The 25,577-nt window shown below is 37.0% G+C and overlaps 1 protein-coding gene across 8 annotated transcripts in view; it reads right to left on the reverse strand.

Moving 5' to 3' along the window:
- The window catches only part of USP15 (ubiquitin specific peptidase 15), a 127,461-nt gene that overhangs the window by 18,007 nt on the left and 83,877 nt on the right, over positions 1-25,577 (reverse strand). For 4 of the 8 annotated variants that reach the window (XM_080662442.1, XM_080662440.1, XM_080662441.1 and 1 more), the window contains 3 exons: positions 2,959-3,132; positions 1,515-1,673; positions 1,211-1,435 (listed from right to left, as the gene is read on the reverse strand). In XM_080662442.1, coding sequence (XP_080518568.1) covers positions 1,211-1,435; positions 1,515-1,673; positions 2,959-3,132 — 558 coding nt within the window. Of the gene's footprint in view, positions 1-1,210; positions 1,436-1,514; positions 1,674-2,958; positions 3,133-4,968; positions 5,099-9,740; positions 9,887-16,015; positions 17,157-25,577 lie in introns of those variants that run through there. The other 4 variants (XR_013960268.1, XR_013960269.1, XM_080662444.1 and 1 more) reach the window with 2 other exon arrangements.

The following is a 25,577-nucleotide window of genomic DNA, read 5'->3' on the forward strand; positions in this document are numbered from 1 at the left end:
TCAGCCATTGTCTGGGGCCACCCACCAGGAGTTACAGAGAGATCTGCAGACTCCTCCTCTTTGTATCAGGTTTGGAAGTACACAGATGAGGCCCACATATGAAGCAAGGCAGGCTGGTGTTTGTGCCGGATTTGGGGCATTTTATTGACAGGTTTGGGGCTCCCGGACCCAGCTGCAGCTTGTTTGAGAGATTTTAGCCTGAGCAAGGACAGGCTATTCATATGCAAAAGCTGCTGCACACAGCTTGGGTGGGGTTGTAAATTGGATGAGGCAGGGTCTTAGAGAATCACCAGGGCGGAGCAAACAGAAATGGCTGCAACCAGGGAGGTCCCAGCATAGGAACAATGAACCCTGGGAGCACCTCCGTCTGGGAGAAAGCTGCCCTTGAGTTCCTGCCCCGATGCTAGACAATCCAGTTCCTCCTTGTCCTGGGGCTGGAGCTCAGAGGAAGTGGGACCTTGTAAGTTCAGTTCATGGTGCCAGCCTTTTAAGAGGAACAGCTGGGTCTCCAGCAGCCTCTGTGTCACTGAGCCCCAATTAGCACTGGTTTTTACAGTCCATAATTCTTACTGCTCTTAGGGACTTCTTTTCCCAGATCTGGGACCCTGGGGTAGGGGCCTGGTGTGGGGCTGGGAACCCTTGCTCCTTCAGGTGGCCTCCTCAGAGATGATCTTCCTTCTGATTAAAAAGCGGCACACATGGGTGCTGGACTAGCTCATTCCTCGCTTCTGCACCTCCTACCAGTCTCAGTGTACTTTCTTTTTTACTTCTTTAGTTGTGGGTCTTCCATTCAGCCAACTTTCCAGCAGTTCTGAATAAAGGTTGTTCTGTATTTTAGTTGTAATTTTGATGTGGTTGTGGGAGGCGGCAAGTACAGTAGTGTACCTATGCCGCCATCTTCCCCCTCTCCTATACTATTACTTCTTATTCTTTTCTACTTCCCTGGTTACACCTTCTTTTGAGGCTCTCCTCTAATGTCCTTTGATAAGAAAAAGCCTTTGAGAATTTTGTTTTTACATGACAAATAATACTTTGCACATCCCTCATGCTTTCAAGTTTATAAAAAGTTGTACTAATTTTTAAAATATTTAGCTTATAAAATCTTACATAAACAAACATTATTATTAGATTGTTCTTGAGGCATAAGAACTCAATACTAATTTTTAATGAAAATAGCAAATGCAAAAAAAAAAAAAAAATCATTACTTACCTGCATAGGTTTGGTAAGTGGATCCATTCTAACTAAATAAACTTCCAAGGTACGTTCTTTTTTCATGGGCAATGGAAGTGTCAAGTAACAAAAAGGATCAAATGTTACTGAAATCTTATCACACTTAGGACAAACTAGTGTTGATTTGAAAAGGCCATGAAATATATCTACTATGATAGAATCATTTCTTTTTAAATGGTTTTCCCAGGCTTCTTCAGCAACTACCTATAAGAAAAACAGACACATATTACACAGAGATATTATATTATTAAAACAATGGTGACAATAACATAATTAAATTTACCTTATCTGCCCTTCCATCAGCATCTTTTAATTGTATATATGGTTTTTTCCTAATTCTATTCAAATCCTCATGTAGTCCATCTAACAGGAAAGCTAATAGTTCTTGACAGTCCTGCTGCTGGTATCCAGAGAACTGTGGTGCAAAACGTCCTACCTGTGTCTGTAAGAAAAGCAAAACTATAAAATCAGTTCTAGGGACAAGATTGATTAAAAAAATACATAGCTAATTCTTATTATTCATGGATTTCTATTTGTGAATTCATCCACTTGCAAAAATTTATTTAAGCCCAAATTATCTATGGACACTTTTTTTTATCATTTGCAAATATGATAATTACACATAGAAATACATATAATTACATATCTAAAATATTTTAAAATAACTAGTCTGTAAAACAGAAATGTTGATTTGAAGAAAGAACAAGGAGGAAATACGGTAAAGTTTTGTAAAAAGAATTATTAAAATTCAAGATTTCTGGGTCACTAGAAAAAATTACATAGTTCTCATTTTGTTTCTGTGTGTAAAAAAGAGGATGAAATCTCATAGAGATAACAGGAATATGCATGTTCACATATAATGTTCCTATTCTTTGCAGTACTAAGTATTTCTTTGATGAGACTAAAAAGAAATGTGAAAAAAGAGTCAGATATAAAAAGCCTATTTACATAGCAATATTTAACAAAATGAAACTCATGAAACTAAACGTGGGAAAGGATTGAGAAAGGTTTAGAAAGTTAAATGCCAGAGACTTTTTAATTGTTGTTTTTTAGTTTTAAAGAACTATTATACAGATAATAAAATGTTGCCTACATGTCCTATATAAATGTCATTTAAGATGTTTGTATAAAAATGGCTGAAAACTGCTTAATTTAAAAAAAAATTTTAGTAACAAACTAAACTACTTTAGATTGTATTGATTCTAAGAAGTCACTACTTTATAAATTAGAATAAACTTAAAAGTTTAAGAATTACACATAAAATTTCATTATATCATTACTTTCCTCCCCACCCTTCAGAGCCTTTAAAGACATTTTTAAATTAATCATTTGTCCCATCCCCCCAGCCAGAAAATTTAATACCAGAAATAATATTTTTATCTATTTACGGTGCTGTGTTCCTTTGCAAGGCTACAAACCATTGTAATAGCTAACAGCTGTGGGCAAACTACGGCCCGCAGGCTGGATCCGGCCCGTTCGGCTGTTCTATCCAGCCCGCAGAGCCGAAAGAGCGAAGGGTTCTCTTGCTCTCCCCTCGGCTCCTTTACTTTGAATTTATATTAGTTCACACAAACACTCCATCCATGCTTTTGTTCCGGCCCTCTGGTCCAGTTTAAGAACCCATTGTGGCCCTCAAGTCAAAAAGTTTGCCCACCTCTGAATGAGAACCATTTTTTGTCCTCTAGGAGTGGAGATAGCCCTCCTGAAAATATATCTACTATACTAACCTTAAAAGCTCTTGGTGTGACATAGCTAAATTTTCCAGACCACATTTGCTTGATCAATTCAGCATAAGATTTAGCTATTTCACCTCTCATTCCTAAGGGATTGTCAAAATTCAGTTCTTCTTGATACTTGTCATTGAGGAAATATTCAGTAAGCGGAGGTGTGTTGCTCAAACACTGCAAAGGATAAAATATATTTTCAAGTTAAAGTAACCACACATGTTAAATATGAAGAAAGAAACAAATTGATTTGCCACAACATATAGAGAAAAATTTAAATGATGGCCTCTTGCACTGATAAATAACTGGTTAAATAAACACTCAAAATATGCACTCAAATATTCATTTCCCAAATTTCAAATCGATTACTTATAATAAATGATAATGCTAATATTTGTTGCTGTAAAATCTGCATTAATTTTAACCACAGCAAACTACCTTGTTAACTGGGAGGGTAGCTCAAGAGTTTTCTTTCCTTCTTTTACTTGATTGGTAGATATTATGGCTTGTCTACTCATCCCAGGCACCTGCAAATTAGCCTGAGTAGGTAAAAACTGAGATAGAGTGCAAGCACAAAATTAACTTAAAAGAGTATTTACTGCTTTCACTGTCAATTCCTTATCACGTAAGAGCAGGCTTTAAATTTTTCATTTGGTCAGACATTTTTAGCTGGAATAATACTGATTAAATGAGTCTGAAAAAAAAAGCTTTAGTTATGTAAACTCTGGCTAAGTGTGTTTTTACTTCTTCAAGCTCTTCTTCAATATCTTAACAATCAAATTTTCCTCTATGGCAAGATTAAAAATATGAATAAGTTACTTTTCCAACTATTTTCTCCTTTGAATTAAATAATCCAGGATTTAAAATAAAAAGCAGATATACAATTTTTCCACAATATTTTATCTCAAGATGGAATAATTTTAAGCTGATAATACCATATAATATGAACCCACTATAACTTTATTGATTAGAGGCCTAGAGTCATTAAGAATATATAATGAATGACATAGACATATAGTCATATAGGTAACTTTTTTTTTCTGAAGGAAGATATTTTTCTTGGAGGAAAGTGGCAAAGTGCTTTAAGTGAAGCTGGTGGTATGTAAAGTAGTGGAAATCCACTCTTGTAAAAAAAATATATTTTATTGATTTTTTATAGAGAGGAAGGGAGAGGGAGAGAGAGTTAGAAACATCGATGAGAGAGAAAAACATCAATCAGCTGCCTCCTGCATACCCCCCACTGGGGATGTGCCCGCAACCAAGGTACATGCCCTTGACCAGAATCGAACCCGGGACCCTTGAGCAAGGTACATGCCCTTGACCAGAATCGAACCCGGGACCCTTGAGTTCGCAGGCTGACGCTCTATCCACTGAGCCAAACTGGCTAGGGCTGGAAATCCACTCTTATGAGAACTCAGATTTATATGAATAGAAATCAAAGTTTTTCAAAGCTTGCTCACCATTCATTTGGGTTAACTTAAATAGTCTTGATAGCTATGAAAGGTCCAGACTACTGGATTCATGGTGATAACTTGGATGCTATAATCTATGACTATACATGTACTGTTCGGCTAAAACCCCAAAATTAGGCATATTCAATTTAAAAAAATAAGTTATGGTATTCTACTTTGTGGTTTCAATTATAAATCAAATTATGTTTACTTAAGTAACCATAATATCTATGTTGGGAAGTTTTTTATATAATAAATACAATACTGTCCAAATTGGTAGTCTAGCCCCCATGTCAAGGCAAAAGGAGTGACTGCCTATACCATCATGGAATTTGTTACATTAATTCTTAGGCAATGAAAACCATATAAACAGTTAAAAATATTTGGGGTTGGCTATATAAGCTTTAGAATCATTAATATGCCATTTTCAGCAGAAATTTTTTTTTTATATGAGCAAAAAGATAGAGGTAGGTTACAATACAAGAGGCAATTAGGGAAATGATCCCTTTCTACCTTTCTGCTTAACTCCTTTTAAATCTCAACCTTTCATAATGTTACACACCTTCTGAGTTTCATTTTCTCTTTTCCTTTTGATGGTCCTTTTAATTATAAACCAAGCACTGGAGTTAGGGCGAGGCAACCAAGACTGTACCATGGCTATACAGAGCAAAGCCATCACTTAGTAGTATCATCTGAGTATAAATAGAATCAACACTAGTCATTGAGGCAAAGGGGAAGTCAGACAACATTTCCAGCAATTATCAATTAGTTTTCAATTCCTTATATCTGATCACAACTCAGGGTTGTACTAAGAATATTCCACTACTGTCTGTAGTACAGTTATACAAAGAACCTAATTTATGGCTTTATGAAACACCTCAAATAACCAAGTTGTGCAAACATAAATTTTTGAATAGTTTGTACTTATTCACATATATCCTTATCTTCCAAATATAACTGAAAATTTCTTAGTTTACTAATAGCATCAGAGTGATCTTCTATGTATGTTCCTTGCTATAAATTCTTTAATAGCAATTTCAGATTAAAATCTTAGATCTCTAAAAGAGTCTACCTTTTGCCCACCCATGTAGCCTCATCCCTTACCAATACCTTTTTTTTAAAGAACTCCATCCCAGCCTTACTTGATTACGTGACCTCCTTGCACTCTCTCTCTGTAAGTTTGCAACATTACTCCAGCTATGTAAAATGTTCCTTCTTTGCCTTACTTCTACTAAACCATCAAGATTCAAAAATCCTGCCCAACTGGGTGGCTCAATGATTGAGCATCGACCTATGAACCAGGAGGTCACGGTTCAATTCCCAGTCAGGGCACATGTCTGGGTTGTGGGCTCGATGCCCAGTGTGGGGCATGCAGGAGGCAAGTAATCAATGATTCTGTCTCATCATTGATGTTTCTATCTTCCTCTCCCTCTCCTTTTCTCTCTGAAATTAATAAAAGTATATTAAAAAAAAAAAAAGATTCAGGAATCCTGTCTGGGAAGCCTTCCCTGACTCCCTTACATTGTTTCCTCATAGATGTTTCCACAGTGCTTAGCACTCACTTTTATTACTTCACTTATTTTATGACATATTGTAACTTTAATTTTTAGTTTGTCTGTCTTGCCGAATGGATTGAGACCTCCATGACAGGAGGAATCATGATACACTTTATATCTCCAGCACTGAGCACCCATGTCACTTGGCACTTAGCATGCCTACAATAAACGTATGCTTAATAAAAATGTTTTTGCCTAGCCCAGCCAGTGTGGCTCAATGGTTGAGCTTTGACCCATGAACCAGGAGGTCACAGTTTGATTCCCAGTCAGGGTACAGGCCCAGGTTGCAGGCTTGATTCCCAGTAGGGGGTGTTCAGGAGGCAGCTGATCAATGATTCTGTCTCATCACTGATGTCTCTCTCTCTCTCCCTATCTTTCTCTGAAATTAATAAAAATACTTAAAAAAAGTTTTTGCCTATGTTTACTAATGTATTTATGCTCTTTTAAAAAAAACTCCTTTCTTTCACTGTTTGGCACAGAGTACTCAAATTTTTGTTGAAAAAAATTACTGAGGCAAAAATATATTTGCTTATAATAAATAATACCAAATTTCTCCAAGCACTTGTACTTGAATACTAAAATCAAAAGAAGAACCACCACCTATTACACCCCTTTGTCTGACTTTCATTTAGTTCACTATCTGCAGTGTGTCTCTGAATGGATTTTTAAAAAGTCGCTGACACAGAGACCAGTGCTCATTTTCATAGTGACACATGCCAGTTTGTAACTGAATATAATTCAATGTCAACAATTAAACAACACAGTTTTAAAGATAAGTAACTGCCTGTCAAGATATCATAACCAATATATTTTGAGATAAACCTTATATTTAAACCATTAAGTCCTAAATGGCCCCCCAAAACATACTATTCCTTGAACATAATGTTTTAAGAAACTCAAAAGCTAGATTTTCTGAAAATTTGTATAAATACATATATAAATACAGAAATTCAATAGCCAGTTTAATTGTTCTACTAATGCACATATCATAATAGTTTAAAAACTAAACTGATGTCAGACTTTTCTACCTCATCCTGAAAATACCATGCTTTTCTATTTGAAAATAACAATATTCTAGGAGTCACTATATTCTTGGCATAGTATAAAAACCAATTAAAATATTAAAAGTTCTTATAACTTCTGATATAAATTTCAAGGCATAACTGTAATAGAGGTAAAACAATTAAAATATTTTCGTGCTCCAGATGATATCAGTATTAAATGCCATCACTCTGATTGAAGAAAAAAGACAGTTTCTTAAAGTTGGTCAGGCAGCTTGATTTGTGATTTGTGCAACTCATTATTCAATATTTTAACATGAGGCTATTCTAGAAAAATAAACATCTTTGACAAATATAAGAAAATTTGATACATGGACTGGCACCAGTAAATATATTTTGAAAATAATTTTCATTAGTTCAATAATAAAAATCAAAACCAGAGTTCTGAAGCATCTCTCTCAAAAGTTCTACTACAAAAACTATCACTTTCCTATCTGGTTAGGACTGTTCCTAAAACAATTCCTTTCTAAAGACACACATGTATTAAGATTCATACAAGTGCTGACATAGGAAATTTCCTTCTTAACTTGTAAGATACTTTACTGAGTAATGTAATATGGACTAGAAGTCACACACAACATATGTTGTGCCTATGTAGATATATCTCTTACTTTCAAGGATTCTTAAACTGTGAAATAGAACAAACTCATTCTTCCATAATATACTTGGTTTTTCTTAGCAAAACACAGTATATGAATGTTTCATAAGAACAAAAGAAATTATATAGACAGTATTAATATGCTATTTTTGTGGTTACTTAGGAGTTTTATGACACTCTACCAGTCACTTGCCATTTTAAATTTTACCTCTCTTAATTTGATTTCAACTGTCTGACACTGACATATGCTAATACTTCAGTATTTCAGGGAGAACTATCTCTTACAATTAATCACCAAAAAATAAGGTCCATATATGAAGTAATGTGCTTGATCATTCAATACATTACCTTAAGTCACATTTTGTTTACATCATAAGTGTGCCTAGAGTTGGTCCTAAAATTGATAATTTTGTCAAATACCATGTTAAAAATAAATAATGAGAATAAAGAAAAATATTATGTACCAGTATTTACAATTCTTAATGCAAAAGAGAAAAAGTGAAAGATTTACATTAATGAAGAGTCAAATGCACTCATTAACTAGGCTAAATATTTCTATATTTAAATATATTTTATGATCCTTAGGCAAATTAAAGTGTGCAAAATTGACAAGAGCATTTAAAGACCTAAGGATTGAAAAACTACATTTCATATTATTTGGTAGGCTTTGGGTATTCATTATTTTAGCCTTTGTGATATAATGACTAGCTGCCTAAATGGAAGATTTTCAGACATAAGCTGTTATGAAAAGTTGTTGGTTCATAAGGAATGATGAAAATGGCTGGTGTATGTGTAAGCCAATCATTTTGTGAGCAGACAGGACTGCTAAGTATTTATTCCTCAAAGTGGCTTTGTGGTTCTCTATTTATGTTTACATATGCATTTAAAATGGAAACTATGAGTAATAAGAGTATTCTTGAATGTAAATCTGAATTAGGATCTTAAGACATATTCTTAGGTTTAATGATTTAAACTGAGCCTTAGCATGTACTCCTCCCTTCTTAGAATATTCTTCCCCTATAAGATTACTACTTATTCTTTAACACTCAGCACCTCTTACAAACGTTACATCTTCCTTAGCACCTCAAGGAAGAACAATAATACTCTTTCCTCTGGGCTAACTCTATACCTTGAACTCACTTATATTAAACTTGAGAGCAGAGTCCATGTCTCATTCTCCTTTGTAACTCAGGGTCTAGCACAATGCCTGGCACATACCTCAATAAAGTGTATTGAATGAATGAAAACCTGTATGGTAGAAAGATTAGAAGCAGTCCTTACAGAGATTGAGAGTAGAAGGAAAACACTTGACTAAAGAAATCTGAATTGCACCCTGTTATATAATATAACCTGTCTAAAAGTCCTACAACTCAAAAATAAGTCCAAATCCTGTAATGCCTAAAGAGGATTGCCTAATAAGGAAAGTAACTATTGTGAATGCCCCAATAGCTATCAAGCTAAATACATATAAGTAAAAGATAAATGAAGGAAAAATAGTTAGAAATATATTTTTATGAAGGCTCTTTCCCCCAAATCTTCAACCTGTATTGTAGCAAGACATAAAAATACTAGAGAATTCTTCTAAATAATCAAATGTCTCATCAAGTAGACATTCTACTATATGGTTCAATGTATACAGACCTTTAACCATTGCCACAATGAAAAACTATTTTAAAAAAGAATGCATCAAGTTTTAATTCTCTATGAGAAACTCTCGTTATAAATTTTCATCCTTAACCCAACTTCTTAAAATTGGAATACTATATAAAATAAACTTTATTTTTTTATTATTTGGAAAGACTACAATGCTTTGCACATAACTTTTCCTTATATACACATGCACAAATTCTATTGCTCTTACATTACTTTAAAAAAGTTCTCCTATTAAATATGTTCTCAATAATAAGATTGATGTTTCTAGAGCTCTCTGAAAAAATGACTCATAGGAGTCTAAATTTGTATTTTACTATAAAGTTCTACATAGTTTAAAAAAATTGTTGACGTGAAATAAAGTTCGATTATATTACCAAATCTCAAGTCGGTAATCAACATGTTTTAGGAAATGAATAATTAGTAGCAATCCCAATAATTTGTAATGAATCTGGAATTTCCCCAGTACCTGGAAAATAGCCAAAGTAATCCCCTTCAAAAAGAGAAAGTTGTCTTTTGTAATGCTGATTATGAACCACTCCCTTTCTGTTCAGGTGCTCCAGAAGCCCAATTTTCAAGTGATCATGTATGCTCACTATTTTAGTAAACCGGTAACTAGAACAGGAAAGAAAACAAACTTAATTTTTGATTACCTAAAGCCTTTGAGTTGTATAACTCATTCTGTAACTGATCAAAATGTAAAGCCCCTCACAGTGCTTTAATGAAAAGTAGCTACACCTTCAAACCAATCAATACTAAAAATAAAAACTCAACCTAAAACGAGAAAACCATTTCATTATGATTTAAAAAATATGAAGTAATCCATGGTTAAAGTAACCTTAGAATACCCCGCAATTTTTTTTCTTTTTGGATTTTAAGATTAGATGGATAAAGAATTTTTATATTTGCCATGTTACTGTTTTTCAATTAGTCATGACAATAGTGAAAACATGCAAAAAGGTACTGTATAATCCTGAAGCGTTCTCTTAATACTGAAATACTGACTATAGTTCAGTAATTAATTAGATGAGACAGGAAACTGTAATAAATACTTTTACGATGAAGAACTACAAATATAAGCCTGCCCTTTCATCAAGTAGATTTAAAAAATGAGGTGTTTTTAAGACACCTGATATTTTATCTTTTCTGACATTTTTCCCCTAGGAAAGAAAAATCTCATTACATTTGAGAGGTCAATTTTGAAGCTTTGCCACCTATTTTGGGAAAGCAAATACAATTATATAGCTTTTCCATTTTGCATTGCCATTCTCTCTTCAAGCTTTCTTTAAAGAACATATTTAAGTAAATGAGATATAAGGGGATATAACTTTCCTTTTATTTATTTATTTTAGTTTAAAAAACTTATTGAACTAGGTTTCCCCCACTCCCAACTAGTCAGTTAAGACTAGCATACACTCTACTTAAAATATTGGAATTTTACGGAAGCATTTTTGAACTGGAAAGTAATGTTCTAGTATTTTAACATATATCATTATTATGTTATATATTAATAATATTATTATTAATATGGTTAATATTTTTAAAGCATGAATAAAATTAAACTTCATTTAAAGTCATTGCTGTCACCCTTTCCTTCAAAATCTATGGAATTTCTTCTTTACACAAACTTGAATTAAAAAAAAATTCCCAAGAAGTATGAGATCTAATGGAAAACATTTTGTTGGCTAGCAAAGAAATGTTAATAATTCCCTCCCCTCCTCATCTACAGAACTGAGTAAAAAGAATTCTAAGATTGTCAAAAAGACTGTTACTTGCCACGAGTAAATCTGTAACTAGAGATATTGGTGCTAAAAGAGCCATAATTATGTAAACACCATTGATTTTTATCTTAAAAGCCAAATGCAGAAATTGGATAGAACCACTTGCAATATAAATTTGAAAGCTTCTAGGATACTGACAATGATTACACAAAGAAAAATGCTATAAAATTTCTGGTATGTGTATTTAAATGAAGTTTTAAAACTATTAGACTATAATAGCAAATGTCTAATTTCTTAAAGTAACAGGGTATTTAGTGAGGGATTTTATGTTTACACATTCACTTTATGGGAAGCATGCTAAAACCAAATGGTTCTAATAACATTAATAAACATTAGTATAAGTTATATTTATTTTTAAAAACTAAAGTTTATGAATTAAATTTTAATGTTTAGTGTCTTATCTATTACCCGATTAATAATTCAAAACTGGTTCATAGTGAAATAAATGCCAACATTTTAGGCAAGCAAGATAAAGGTCAGTTTAAGAAAAAAAATAATTCTTTATAATTTTGTATGTGATCAGTCCCTTGCACTTAATATTCAGTAAAGAAACAATTTTTAGTAAATAAGTATTAAGAACTGTGTGGTTTGTTGATCTTTTAGTTCTTCTGCAAAGGCATACAGGAAGAAACAAGAGAAAAAAATTATTTAAAAATTTAACTGGTTTAACTACCAAGTCACATACTACTCTATCATTTCATTATCCTAGGCCCACATCCAATAAATACTTAAGGTGAGTTGAAACAGAAATTTAAAGACTGTATGTGATAGTATGAACCATGAAGGTTTCTAATTATCTCTATCTCTATATATAAAAAGCCTAAGTGACCATTACAACGGAACAACGGGTCGACTAGTCGCTATGATGTGCACTGACCACCAGGGGGCAGACGCTCAATGCAGGAGCTGCCCCTGGTGGTCAGTGTGCTCCCACAGGGGGAGCGCTATTCAGCCAGAAGCCGAGCTCAGGGTGGGCGAGCGCAGCTGCGGCGGAGGGAGCCTCACCTGACTCCGCAGCAGCTCTACTGAGCTGCGGCAGCAGGCACAGTGGGCAGGGATGAGCGTGAGCGGTGCAGCGCCCAGTCCTGGTTCTGGATCCTTCCTGGCTGCCTGCTGCTTGGCGTACTGCTACATCCCTTGGGGGATGTCCGACTGCTGGTTTAGGCCTGATTTCCGCAGTCGGACATCCCCCAAGGGGTCCTAGATTGTGAGAGGGTGCAGGCCAGGCTGAGGGACAACCCCCCTGTGCATGAATTTCTGCATCGGGCCTCTAGTCTTCAAAATAAAAACTTTAAATTTATCTAAATAATCATTCAACAAATATTTATTAAGAACAGATTATTTTAAGAATCTCCAGAACTATAGAAATAATGTTCTTAAAAAAATTTTTTTTCCTATCATTCACGTAAGTCATTCAAGGAACTATTTGCATGGTGGGGGTATGCTTTGCCAAGCTGTGATTAACATGACAGCCTAATCTAAGAGCTACAGATCAAATACATTGGAGGAACATAAACTGCAGTATTTCTTGGACTTTATATATATTGTTAGGTCTCTGACCCTTTGGTTGCAAGGAGTAAATCCTATATAATAAAATCCTAATTTGCTAAGTGTCTGGTAGTCCGTTCAACCAACCAAAGTGTAGTCCTATCTAATAAAGAGGGATATGCTAATTGACCCTCATGCCGTTGCAATGATGGCGGCGCCCACAGCCAATAAGGAGGCAATATGCTAATTGACTGTCACACCCTCAAAGATGGCATTGTCCACAGCCACTAGATGGCGGCGCCCAGTCCCCTTAGCTCCGCTGGGGCAACTGCCTCCGGAGTCCCCCAGTCCCCTCAGCCCCCCAGCTGCCCAGGGCTGGCCCGAGGCACAGGCAAGCCTTGGATGGCAGCTGCCCAGGGCTGGCCCGAGGCACAGGCAAGCCTCAGATGGCGGCTGCCCAGCTGGCCGTGGCAGCAGCAGAGGTGTGATGGGGCGTTGCCTTCCTGATTGCCGCGTCACCTCCTGCCTCTGAGGGCTCCTGGACTGTGAGAGGGGGCAGGCTGGGCTGAGAGACCCCCCTCCACTGCATGAGTTTTCATGCACTGGGCCTCTAGTATGCTAATAATATGCTAAGGCCACTCAACCACTCGCTATGACGTGCACTGACCACCAGGGGGCAGACACTCCAACCGGTAGGTTAGCTTGCTACTGGGGTCTGGTTGACTGGGACTGAATGAGACAGGCCAGACACACTTTGGGCCCCTCCCACAACCCTCCCCAACCCTGATCGTGCACCAGTGGGGTCCCTCGGCCTGGCCTGTGCTCTCTTGCAATCTGGGAACCCTCAGGGAATTTCGGAGAGTTGGTTTTGGCTTGGCCTGTGGGACCCCTGTGGTGAATTTATGCACCAGGCCTCTAGTATATATATAATTCTTTTTAAAACTATTATGCTCTTATGGAGTTTAGAAAGCTCCAGAAATATCATTAATCTGATATAGGTTAAGTCAGGGGTGGGCAAACTTTTTGACTCGACGGCCACAATGGGTTCTTAAACTGGACCGGAGGGCCGGAACAAAAGCATGGATGGAGTGTTTGTGTGAACTAATATAAATTCAAAGTAAAGGAGTGGAGGGGAGAGCAAGAGAACCGGATAGAACAGCTGGATCCGGCCTGCGGGCCGTAGTTTGCCCACGGCTGGGTTAAGTTCTAACATGTCTGATAGGTTTTCCTTTTTTTTAATTGAATTTACTGGAGTGACACTGGTTAATAAAATTATATAGGTTTTAGGTGTACAATTCTATGATACATCATCTGTATATTGTATTGTGTGTTTACTACCCCAAATCAAGTCTCCTTCCATGCTAACTTTTCTAAGGCAGTATATTCTCAAACCATCTATGTGAAGAAGTACTTTAAGAAGTTTTCCCCAAATTGTCACAAACAGATGAATCACTAGAAAAATGAAATAAAAACCATTGCCCCATTTTTATTAGATTTAATAGATGTAAACTTTTCCTGTAAAAGTTTTGGACCACTTACTCTCAATTTCTATACTTATTTTATTGCTGACCAGCACTGTCTCATTCATAGACACATTGTGAGAAGCACTCTTCAAATGTACTTTCTGAGAGTATACCAAGCATTGGGGATATAAAAGAAAACCAAAGATATCTCTACTTTCATGATTCTCACTATATAATAAGTATTTGCCAGAATAAAACAAGAGGGAACAGGAGGTGTAGGAAAGACAACAAGTGAAAAGGTGACAGTGTATACAAAGAGGTTTGAAACGTAAGGAATTTCAAGGACCTTCAGTTTTGGCTAAAGATGTAGGTAGGGCTGAGTTTGGATTTTATCCTTTAGATGATGGGAAATGGGTTTTAAGCAAGGAGATAACATAATCATATTTGCATTTTAAAACAATGACTCAAAGCAGTCTACTAAATGGACTGGAAGAGGATAAACCATGGAACCAAGACGTGAGTTCTAAACTAGTATTTTAACACATTGTAGATGGATCACGAGAATTCTCGCTTCATATTACACAGTGTTTTACAAAGCATCATACTTTAAAAAAATATTAGCTTGTAAGAACATGTAATAAAACGTCAAAATGCAATGGGTATTTAATTTTAAAGTGTGCCTTTAACATTTATGTAAAATGTTTTTTGTACTCATTCAATAGAAATTTATCTGGCCACTGGGTAAAGCTAGCAATAAAACTACTGGTCCGCAATGTGTTAATAGTTCACATAAAAGATGTTCAAGTACTGAGACAGTGTACTGAAAGGAGAGTAATATTTAAGAGGCAGTAGAATGCTCAGGATTTGGGCTGATAAGTCTCAGGTTTTTTACTTGAGTTACTAGATGGATGGTTTCTTATAAGAGAATGTAAGAAAAGGATGAGGTTTCTGGGGATATATGTTTAGTCTTGTTGAATTTGAGTTGTCTATAATATATAAGCTAGGCACAATGTCTATCTAATCTATAAATATAAAAGCCTAAGTTACCATTACGACCAGACGACCAGCTGGTAGCTATGACGCACACTGACCACCAGGGGGCAGACACTCAACGTAGGAGCTGCCCCCTGGTGGTCAGTGCACTCCCACAGCCAACCTCCTGCAGCCAGCCAACCTCCCATGGTCCCTGCCCCTGGCTGGCCGGCCCTGATTGGCCCTGATCACTGGCCAGGCCGAGGGACCCCACCCGTGCACAAATTCATGCACCAGGCCTCTAGTAGTTATATATTGGAGGGACATTCAAGAGAGAGAATTATGGTTAAGATAGATTTGTGATTTGTCAGTTATAAGGAGATGTTAACTTCTCAAAGATAAAGAATGCAGCAAATAGGAGGTCAAGAGTAACCTTATAAAAATCAATTTCTATAGTATGGTATGATAGTAAAAATAATTACATAACAGCAGTTGATACTTTAATGCTGCTTATTATGTGACAAGCACTTTATCTTCATTTAACAGATGAAAAAATTAAAAAGCTTTTTAAAAAATTAAAAAAAATACTTTTATTACTGATATCAGAGAGGAAGGAAGAAGGGGAGAGAGACAGAAACATTAATGATGAGAGAATCATTGATTGGCTGCCTCCTGAACACCCCCTACTGGGAATCAAGCCCACAACCAAAGCATGTGCCCTGACCTCCAGGATCATAGGTAGACATTCAACCACTGAGCCACACTGACCCAGCAAGAAGCTTATTTTTATCCAAGGTCACATAACTTATAAGTGGCAGAACTAAGATTTGAATACAAGTTGTCAGTTTCCAAAAATCCATACTTTTAAAAAAATATTATCTTTACTGTTTAAAGTATTACAGATATTCTCCTCTCCCGCTCCCCTCCCACATTGACCCCTTCTAGCTCACACTGTCCCTCTTCCCCACCCCAGGCCTTCAACACACTACTAGGTGTATCAGTTAATAATATTTTGTAATCAAAGAAAACATGATTAATTTCAAGAGAAACATCAAAAGTGCTTTATTCAAAGTAATGTCCATCACTAGCTACACATTTCCCCCATCTTTCAGGTAATTTGTGCATACCGTCCTAATAGAACTTTTCTTGTTTTGAGGCAAATCATTCAGAGATCCAGTTTCCACTTCTTCATATGATTTTTTTATAAAAAATATATTTTATTGATATTTTACAGAGAGGAAGGGAGAAGGATAGAGAGTACATGCCCTTGACCGGAATTGAACCCAGGACCCTTCAGTCCGCAGGCCGACGCTCTATCCACTGAGCCAAACCGGTTTCGGCACTTCTTCATATGATTTAAAGTGCTGCTCAGAAAATGCATGTGCCATCGATCAGAACAAGTGATAATCTGAAGGAGCAAGGTCTGGTGAATACAGCAGGAGGGTTAATACTTCCCAGGCAAGATCTTTTAACGTGTCTTGAACTGGTTTTGAAGTGTGTGATGGTGCATCATCATGAAGCAAAATTACTTTGCCGTGTCTTCTGGCACATTCTGGTCATTTTACGATCAAAGCGTGGTTCAAATTGATTATTTGTTGTCAGTAGTGATCAGTAGTAACGGTTTCACCTGGTTTTAGAAGCTCATAATACACCACACCTTCCTGATCCCACCAAATGCAGAGCATTGCCTTCTTTCTGAAGCAATTTGGTCTTGCAGTGGATATTGATGGTTGACCTGGATCAACCCATGATTTTGTGCATTTGGGATTCTCAAAATAAATCCACTTTTCATTGCCAGTCACAATTCGATGCAAAAAAGCCTTTCTTTTGTGCCGTTGAAGCAACATTTTAATGATGACTTTTTAGTTTTCCAATTGTCTTTGTTCAGTTAATGTGGCAACCATTTTCCTTCCTTTAAAATCTTTCCCATTGCTTGTAAATGATTGGAAATTGTTTGCTGAGCAACGTTTAATCTTTCTGCAAGTTGTTCTTGAGTTTGACACGCATCTTCCTCCAATAATGCTTGTAATTGTTGGTCTTCAAACTTTTTCGGTTGACCTGGACGTTCTTTGTCTTTCTCATCGAAATCATCACTTTTAAAGCGTTTAAACCAGCGTTCACAAGTATCTTGAGATGGAGCATGTTCACCATAAGCTTCCCGAAGTATTCAGCAGCACTTTTCTTCAAAATAAAGTAATGAATTAAAACTTCCTGCAAATGCTTTTTTTGGCATGAAATTCGACATTTTTAAGTGTAAAAATATCTATGATGTTAACATCTTCAGAAAATTTGACATATGAAGTTTTGAAGCTTGTTGTCAATACAACAAAATAGCATATATATCAAATCGCATATATATCAATATATGTGTAACTCCATCTATTGAAAAAAATCTGCACTATTAACTGGTACACCTAGTATATAGTCTGTGTCTATGGGCTTTGTATATAGGCATATAAGTTCTGTGGTTGATCTCTTCCCACCCATCCACAAAATCCATGCTTTTAACTTTTATATTATGCTGCAGAGAAGAGAACTACTGAATGAGAGATGTGGAAGGAGAAGAAGACCACCCTTTTCAAGGTCAAGGCTCCTCTTCACTCCACCCCTCCTACCTAGTTTAAAAAAGACTTAACGCCCAGCTGGTGTGACTCAGTGGTTGAATGTTGACCCATGAACCAAGATGTCACCAGTTCGATTACCACTCAGGGCAAATTCCTGGGTTATGGGTTCAATCCCCAGTAGGGGACATGTGGAAGGCAGCCAATCAATGATATTTCTCTCTTATTGATGTTTCTATATTTCTATTCCTCTCCCTTTCTATCTCTATTAAAACTAATAAAAATATTTAAAAATAGAAAAATAAAAAAGACTTAACCATGTATGTATGCCAAAAGAAAGACAGTTATCAGGTGAGGCTAAACATAGAAAAAGAAGAGATGATTAATGGGACAAGTCTCAGGAAGATGACAGAGACACTTTTGGTATGGTAGATAATGAGTATAAGAGGAATCTTAAAGTATACCTATCTTACTATCAATAATTTTCTTATAAATAATTAGTAATATTTTTGTCAAAAATTTATTTTTAGTTTCTTTTAAAAATAGTTACTAAAAGCCTCACTGAAAGTTTATAATGCTCATAAAAGCCCCAGGCAATTATTGAAGAACTAGAGGCCTGGTGCATGAAATTTGTGCACGGGGGGTGGGGGGTGTCCCTCAGCCCAACCTGAACCCTCTCCAATCTAGGACTCCTCAGGGGATGTCCGATAGACTGTTTAGGCCCGATCCCTGCGGCAGTCGGACATCCCTCTCACAATCTGGGACTGTTGGCTCCCAACTGCTTGCCTGCCTGCCAGCCTGATCACCCCCTAACCCAGCCGTGGGCAAACTACGGCCCGTGGACCGGATCCGGCCCGTTCGGCTATTCTATCCGGCCCGCGGAGCCGAAAGAGCGGAGGGTTCTTTTGCTCTCCCCTCCGCTCCTTTACTTTGAATTTATATTAGTTCACACAAACACTCCATCCATGCTTTTGTTCCAGCCCTCCGGTCCAGTTTAAGAACCCATTGTGGCCCTCGAGTCAAAAAGTTTGCCCACCCCTGCCCTAACCACTCCCCTGCCAGCCTGATCAATGCCTAACTGCTCCCCTGCCAACCTGGTCGCCCCTACGTGCCCTGCCCTGCTGGCCTGATTGCCCCTAATGGCCTCTGCCTCAGCCCCCAACACCGTGGCTTTGTCCGGAAGGACGTCTGGATGGATGTCTGGTCTAATTAGCATATTACCTTTTTATTAGTATAGATAACATATATGCCCCTAAAAAGTTATATTATTTTACACGCTTTTATTACGTATTCAACCTGTTTTACCCTTTTTTTCCCCTAAATATACCTTATTGATTTTTTTCACGGAGAGGGAGAGGAATAGAGAGTTAGAAACATCGATGAGAGAGAAACATCAATCAGCTGCCTCCTGCACACGCCCAACTGGGGATGTGCCCACAACCAAGGTACATGCCCTTGACTGGAATAGAACCTGGGACCCTTCAGTCCACAGGCCGATGCTCTATCCACTGAGGCCCCCTGGTTAGGGCCCCCCATACTTTTTTTTTTCTTTTTGGATTACCCACATTTGTAGATATGACATTAATTCATTTTCCATTGATTTTTAGAGAGAATGGAAGGGAGAGGGATAGAGAGAGAGAAATACCAATGTAAGAAACATCCCTTCAATTGCCTTCCTTAGGAGCCTTGACCAGGGATCCAACTTGAAACCCAGGTATATGCCAGGTATGTTCCCTGACCTGGAATCGAACCTGCAACCTTTCCATGCACAGGACCACGCTCAAGCTCAACCAACCTATCCACTTCAGCCTGGTTGATATAAAATTTCTGGAAAGTTATTTCAATTAATTCTCGCAAAGTCTATGGTTTAGGTAATATTCATATGTTGCTGATGAGAAAAAAAACACCAACCTTTTCGTTTTGAGACATTATTATTCCCTCATTGCTGTGTTTTCCTGCCAGCCATAGAAAGGCTCTTAACAGTGGTTTCACTGGATTCTCCTCACCACTACCCTCTCCAAAGCCTCCTTTGCACTGGTACTGAGGATGTCCTGGGGGGCGCAGAGGCTAGATAACAGAGACAACGACAGGATCTGGACCACTGGAGCCACTGTATCCGCCTCTCCTCTCTCAGCCTTTTACCACCATGCTGGAGAAGGCGGGGCCAGCAACTTGCAGCAGCACCAAGCTTCTGGATAGGCCAAGGTTTGCAGGGCTAGCTCTTTGAACACCCTAAGTCCTGCAATCTCTCCCTCTCAAGAGCTGCTGTCGCCCCCGAGGTTATAGGGCTGCCCCGGAAGTCCTCTGCACGCCTCCCGTACGTGGCAAACATGGCAGTGGACTCAGGATGGAACTGCTATTTTTAGATACTTTTACACACCCCAGAGCGCTGAGGTAAGACTTCGCTTCTTGATTCTGACTCTGCTTCTCGACTGTGGGACATGTACAAAAAATCCTTATTCATGCTTCCCTCCTGCCCGTGTCCTTAAACTCTGCACATACACACCCCCTCCCCACAGCTGGGTGTGGGCACCATGGCTGCAGGAGAGCATCGGTGGCCAGGACATTTCTCTGCATTATCTTAGGCTCCTGCGTCTTTGGTTGAGTTGGCTGTTCTGCTTGCTTCCCCTGCTCCCTTACCCCCGTCAACTTTGGGCCTTGAAAATATCTTGGTTCTCAGGTTTAGCTCAGGTGGTGTTTGGGAGGGTCTCAGACTGCCTGTGTTTGACAGCAGTTCCGGAGACCGAGCACATCACGACGGCTTCATGATTCCTAAATCCCTCCTCTGAGGTCCTTTTTCTAACGGGAGTTAGGTTGCCCAAATGTGACAGCCATTCGGTTTAGGATTCACCCATTAGGACATGACATATTTGCACAGAATGGCTTTTGCATGGAGGATACCTGCAAGGAGGGGAATCAGCAGTGAAAGGAACCAATGACGGATTTGGAACTCTCAGACAGGGAACCTCGCTCACTCCCCGCATGTTTCCCCACTGCACTCCCTGCATGTCTCCCTCAGCGGCCAGCCTGGGCGTGCAGGAAGCTTGGCTTCCTTAGTCACCGGCCTCCAGCCGATGCTGCCATCTTTGTGGCTATGGGCGCTGCCATATTTGTGGCTATGGGCGTCACCATCTTTGTCGCAGAGTGATGGTTAATTTGCATATTACCATTTTATTAGATAGGATTACTTCTAATATCTCAATTATATACAAAATCACAAACATACATATATATTCATACATATAGTGGTATACATAATGAATATACATGTGTGTATGTATGTTAGTGTGTATGTGTCAATAATTCAGTTTATATTTATAGCAAAATCTCTCTAAATAAAGGCCATAGACATATTTTTTATTATATACGAGGTGATTATAAAAGAGGGATTTTCCAGTAAATCCTTCAAATTCAAATAGACATCATCATTGATGTAATTACTTTAGGAGGCTATATGTTTGTTCTATTGATATTGTCATGGGCTTAAAATATTTTAGGTATTTCTCTTTTTAGTGCTGGCATATATATATGAAAAAGCATCAATATGTAGCCCACAGGAGGTGCCAATATGTGTTTATTAGGTGTTTGAACACAAAATAGATTTCTGATTAAGGATTTCTGTGATAGAAAAAGTGTTACGTTATGTTATAGTTTATCTCTGGTAATTGCTATTTTCATGAGTACACCTGCAAAACCTAAGTCATAATGAATAATGTACTCTACCAAATGAAATCAAGACCCAACTGAAATGTCACCTCCTTGGTGAAGTCTTACTTATTTTCCAATGGCTCTCTTCTCTTAGGTTCCACATCTTCTCTTTGGCTGATCATGTGTTCTACCATATCTTATTTATTTATATGTCTACCTCATTCACTATACCATTAACGTCCAGAGGATAGGCACTGTCTTTTTCAACTCTGTATCAACAATGTCTAGAATACTTGACACATAGTAGAGACTCAATAACTGTTGTTGAATTAGCTAATGAATTACCCTAATAAAAACAAGAAAACTAATGTAGTTGCTCTTTATTCCTTTGTCCCTTTCGCTCTCCAATCCTAGATAAACCCAATTATTTATTTTGTGAGTTCAGTCATCTATTTTATGGACCATGTAGCTGAACACTGTTAGAGAATGTCTCAAGTAAACAAATTTATATAATTCTAAATTGATCTCCAACTTTAGACGAGATTGCAATACTGCCAAGAAATTTACTATTTCATCCTTAGCTAATGATTTGGTCTCATATTTTTAGGATAATGGAAGTCATCACAAAATCTAGAAACTACTTGCATCCATAGTTTCTTTTTTCCTGCTGCAACAGTATTTTCCTCCATTCAAATGTATTTGTAAGGCTTAATTATAGGATCTCTTTTTAATAGATGTCTTCATTTAGATGCAATCATTTCACTGATTTTAGATACAATCTACAACAGCCATATTTCTATTTTCAACCTAGGCCCTAGTCTGTATTTTATACTAGAACTAGAGGCCCGGTGCACAGATTCATGCACTGGTGGGGTCCTCCAGCCTGGCCTGCGCCCTCTCGCAATCTGGGACCACTCAGGGGATGTCAGACTGCCAATTTCTACCCAATCCCTGCAGACCAGGATGAGGGACCCACTGGTGCATGAATCCGTGCACCGAGCCTCTACTATGCATATAAGATCTTTGTTTAATTTCTTCCTGCCCTCCCCTCTGAGATTCATCAGTCTGTTCCATGTTTCCATGCCTGTGCACTGAGCGTCTGCCCCCTGGAGGTCAATGCATGTCATAGCTATCGGTCGAACGGTCACTTAGGCTTTTATATATATAGATACTAATCTGTCTATGATGTATTTGTTTCAGGAGTGGGGAACATCTGGCCCATGGTGGTATAAGGCCCATGAAATCATTTGGTCTGGCCCTGCCAAGACATTAGTGGTGAGTTAAATGTTTTACCAAATATAGCAGTCTAATTTTTAAGTTGATAATTTTGTATGGCCCTTGAATTATGGTATAAATACGCAAATAGCCCTTGGCAGAAAAAAGTATCCCCACCCTGATCTATGTGGATGTTTCATGGCTGTCACAAATTGCATAATCCTAAAATTAACTTATTATCTTCTCCCCACTACAAACCTACTCTTCTAATTTTGTCCCTTCTCCTTCTACTCCAATTTCATTAAATGGTTATCATTTTGATGTATAACTCAGAAATGAGAGACACACTTGTGGTTTCCTTCGCTTTTCATTAATTTGAGTGCATTCTACATAATGGGGACACTGTTCTAGATAATGGGGCAATAGTAATGACTAAAACAAAGCCCCTGAGTTCATGGAGAGTGTGAGTGCATTGGAAGTAGGGGGGAAGTAGACAGATAAACAAAAACCCAAATACATATAGGTCATGATTGATGTATGTAATGCAGGGAGGGCAGTACTATTGCATAGAGTGATTGGGGAAGAATCTGATAATAGAGACCTGAAGGAAGTGAGAGAGCAAGGATATAAATATTTGGAGAAAAAACATTCCAGGTATAGGAAATTTAAAGTTGAGAGACACTCAGTCTGGAACATTCTTGGCTAGTGAAGATGGGAGAAAAGTGAACACAGAGAAAAATAGGAGAAAATAAGATAGCAGGGGGCCAGATTAAATACAGCTTTATGATATCTTTTAAGGACTTTAGCTTGAGTGAAATGAAAAGGCATTTAGTGTTATAGACAAAGAGTAACAGGAAATGCCTTTGGTTGGAAAGAATCACTCTGGCTACTCTTTTTAAGACAGACCATAGGGATTATGGGTATAAGCAGAGAAATCAGCTAGGAGAGAATTACAATAAACCAAATGAAATGATGATAACCTGGAACCTTCAATGCTTTTGTAATACATTAAAATTCAAATTCTCCTTATATGACCTGGCTTTTGTCTACTTCTTCTAATTCATTTTATATCACTCCCCTTCAAATATTATTCCATAGGTTACTCACCTTTTCATCCTCAAACTCGCCCATGTTAGGGTTTTTGCACAGTTTGTTGCTCTAGCTAACATCACTTCTCCCCTGCCTAACTCATACCTATTCTTTGGTCATAGCTTAGGATGATAACAATTCTAAAAGGAGTTCTTGAATTATTTTGAACTTCTTACCATCAAATGAATAAGGATGTATATAATTCCTAGGTAAACTGTTTTGAACTATACAACAGTAATATTACTTATGGAAGCATATTGCATTATGGGGGCCATATATTTGGCATAAACTTAAAATATCTTAAAAGTTTGCACAACATGTTATTATATTTAATCCACTAAACTGTACACTTAAAAATGTTAAAATGGTAAATTTTGTTATGTACATTTGACCAAAAGAAAAAATTTTAAAGGGATTTCTTCTAAGTTGATTAGTATAATTTTGAAGATAGATGATCTCAGAATATTCTCAATAACAACCCTGTTTTAATTTATTTATTAAGTTGTCTAAGTGGGTAACATGTTACTTAAACTTCTCTTGCCTCAATTTCATTACCAGTAAAATAAGGACACCTTACTCAAACACCTCTGGGAAGAGAAACTAAGAAAGAGACAATGATGGAAAACAACATGCACTATGCAAAGAAGGGTACTATTATTATCAGAGGCTGCGGGTTTGTTACTGGGCTGTTAATATATTCATGAGTTTATGAGAATTACTAATTTATTTTAAATATTATTATTAATTAAAGCAATGATTTTCAGTGACCAAGTCACTGACCTGCCTGGTATAGTTTACAATTTATGTAAAGAGATTATTGATAACACTGAGCAATTGATTTCCATACGTATAGTACTGAAATAATATTGGACTAAGCATCCATTGTTGGCAAAGTAACAATACTAATAAAGTTAGTCATGGATAATGAGCATCACCATAAGTATTTCTACTCACAAACTAAAATAGAAAGAAGATTATCTGAAGATTTTAAAAAATCCACTAGGTGAGGGCCTTTTGGTAATATATACAGCTTGGCTTCAATAGACTGGAATTTAAATGTATACATTAAAGACAACAAAACAAGCCCTTAATAGGGATTTAACCTAGCTTTCTACTTTTTAAGGCTCTATTAGTACAGTATGTTATATTTTCTAGTGACACTATTTAATAATAACAATTTGTAATTTAGAGGATAAGCCTGACACACTTTAGAAATGTTCAACCATAAAATGTTAATGATATAAGTATACATTTTAATAAAGGAGAAAAATATAGAAAGATTTTGACATCAAGAAAATAAACTGTTTGATTTTTAGGTGATAAAAGTAAATCCAGAACCATTTTTTCTTTCACTTTGGTTTTTTTGAAGGGGGGCATATTTGTAGTTACCATTATAAGTTACAGATTTTCCTTTCAATTACAAATAAAAATCCTTTAAACAGTTATTAAAATCAACAGAAGATACTTCAGTCTAATCATATTTATAACTGCTGTTATAAGATGTGATCTCTGTAAGTAATCCTAATGAGCATATTTATATTACATTAGTGTAGATCTTTTATAGCCAGAGTAATATAAAACCATTCTTTATTAGAACCAGATGTTCTTATTTACAACTCCTTCAAATAACCTCTCTATTTCCCTTTATTCTATATTCCTATTATAGAACTAGGGACAAACAAAGTATTTAAGTCATTAAGCAAATTATTTAAGTTATCAGAAATAGAAGCATTAATCCTAAAGAAACTTGTATATATTAATTCGGAAGAATGTGAAGAGCAGAAAAATAAGATTGTCCCACCCTGTATCTGAGGTTAAGGATGTTTTCATGACCAAAAAAATCATTATTAACCAAGTTACACAGGTGCAAGGCATTCTTTTAGAGATACCATTTCTCCCCGTTATAAAAACTAAATTCTTAGAGAACTGTTATACTCTTCCCCAAAATAATTTTCCTGAGAATTCAAGGTATCTTTTCCCACTCCTCCTTCAGTGTTAAAAGGGATACTTCTCCCTTACCCTAGTTTTAACAATGAGAAAAGTAAAAACACTGGTATCTGTGCTGAGAAAGTGAATGGATCTAATACAA

The sequence above is a fragment of the Plecotus auritus genome (genome assembly GCF_963455305.1).
Source record: "Plecotus auritus genome assembly, chromosome: 3".
NCBI classification, from domain to species: Eukaryota; Metazoa; Chordata; class Mammalia; order Chiroptera; family Vespertilionidae; genus Plecotus; species Plecotus auritus.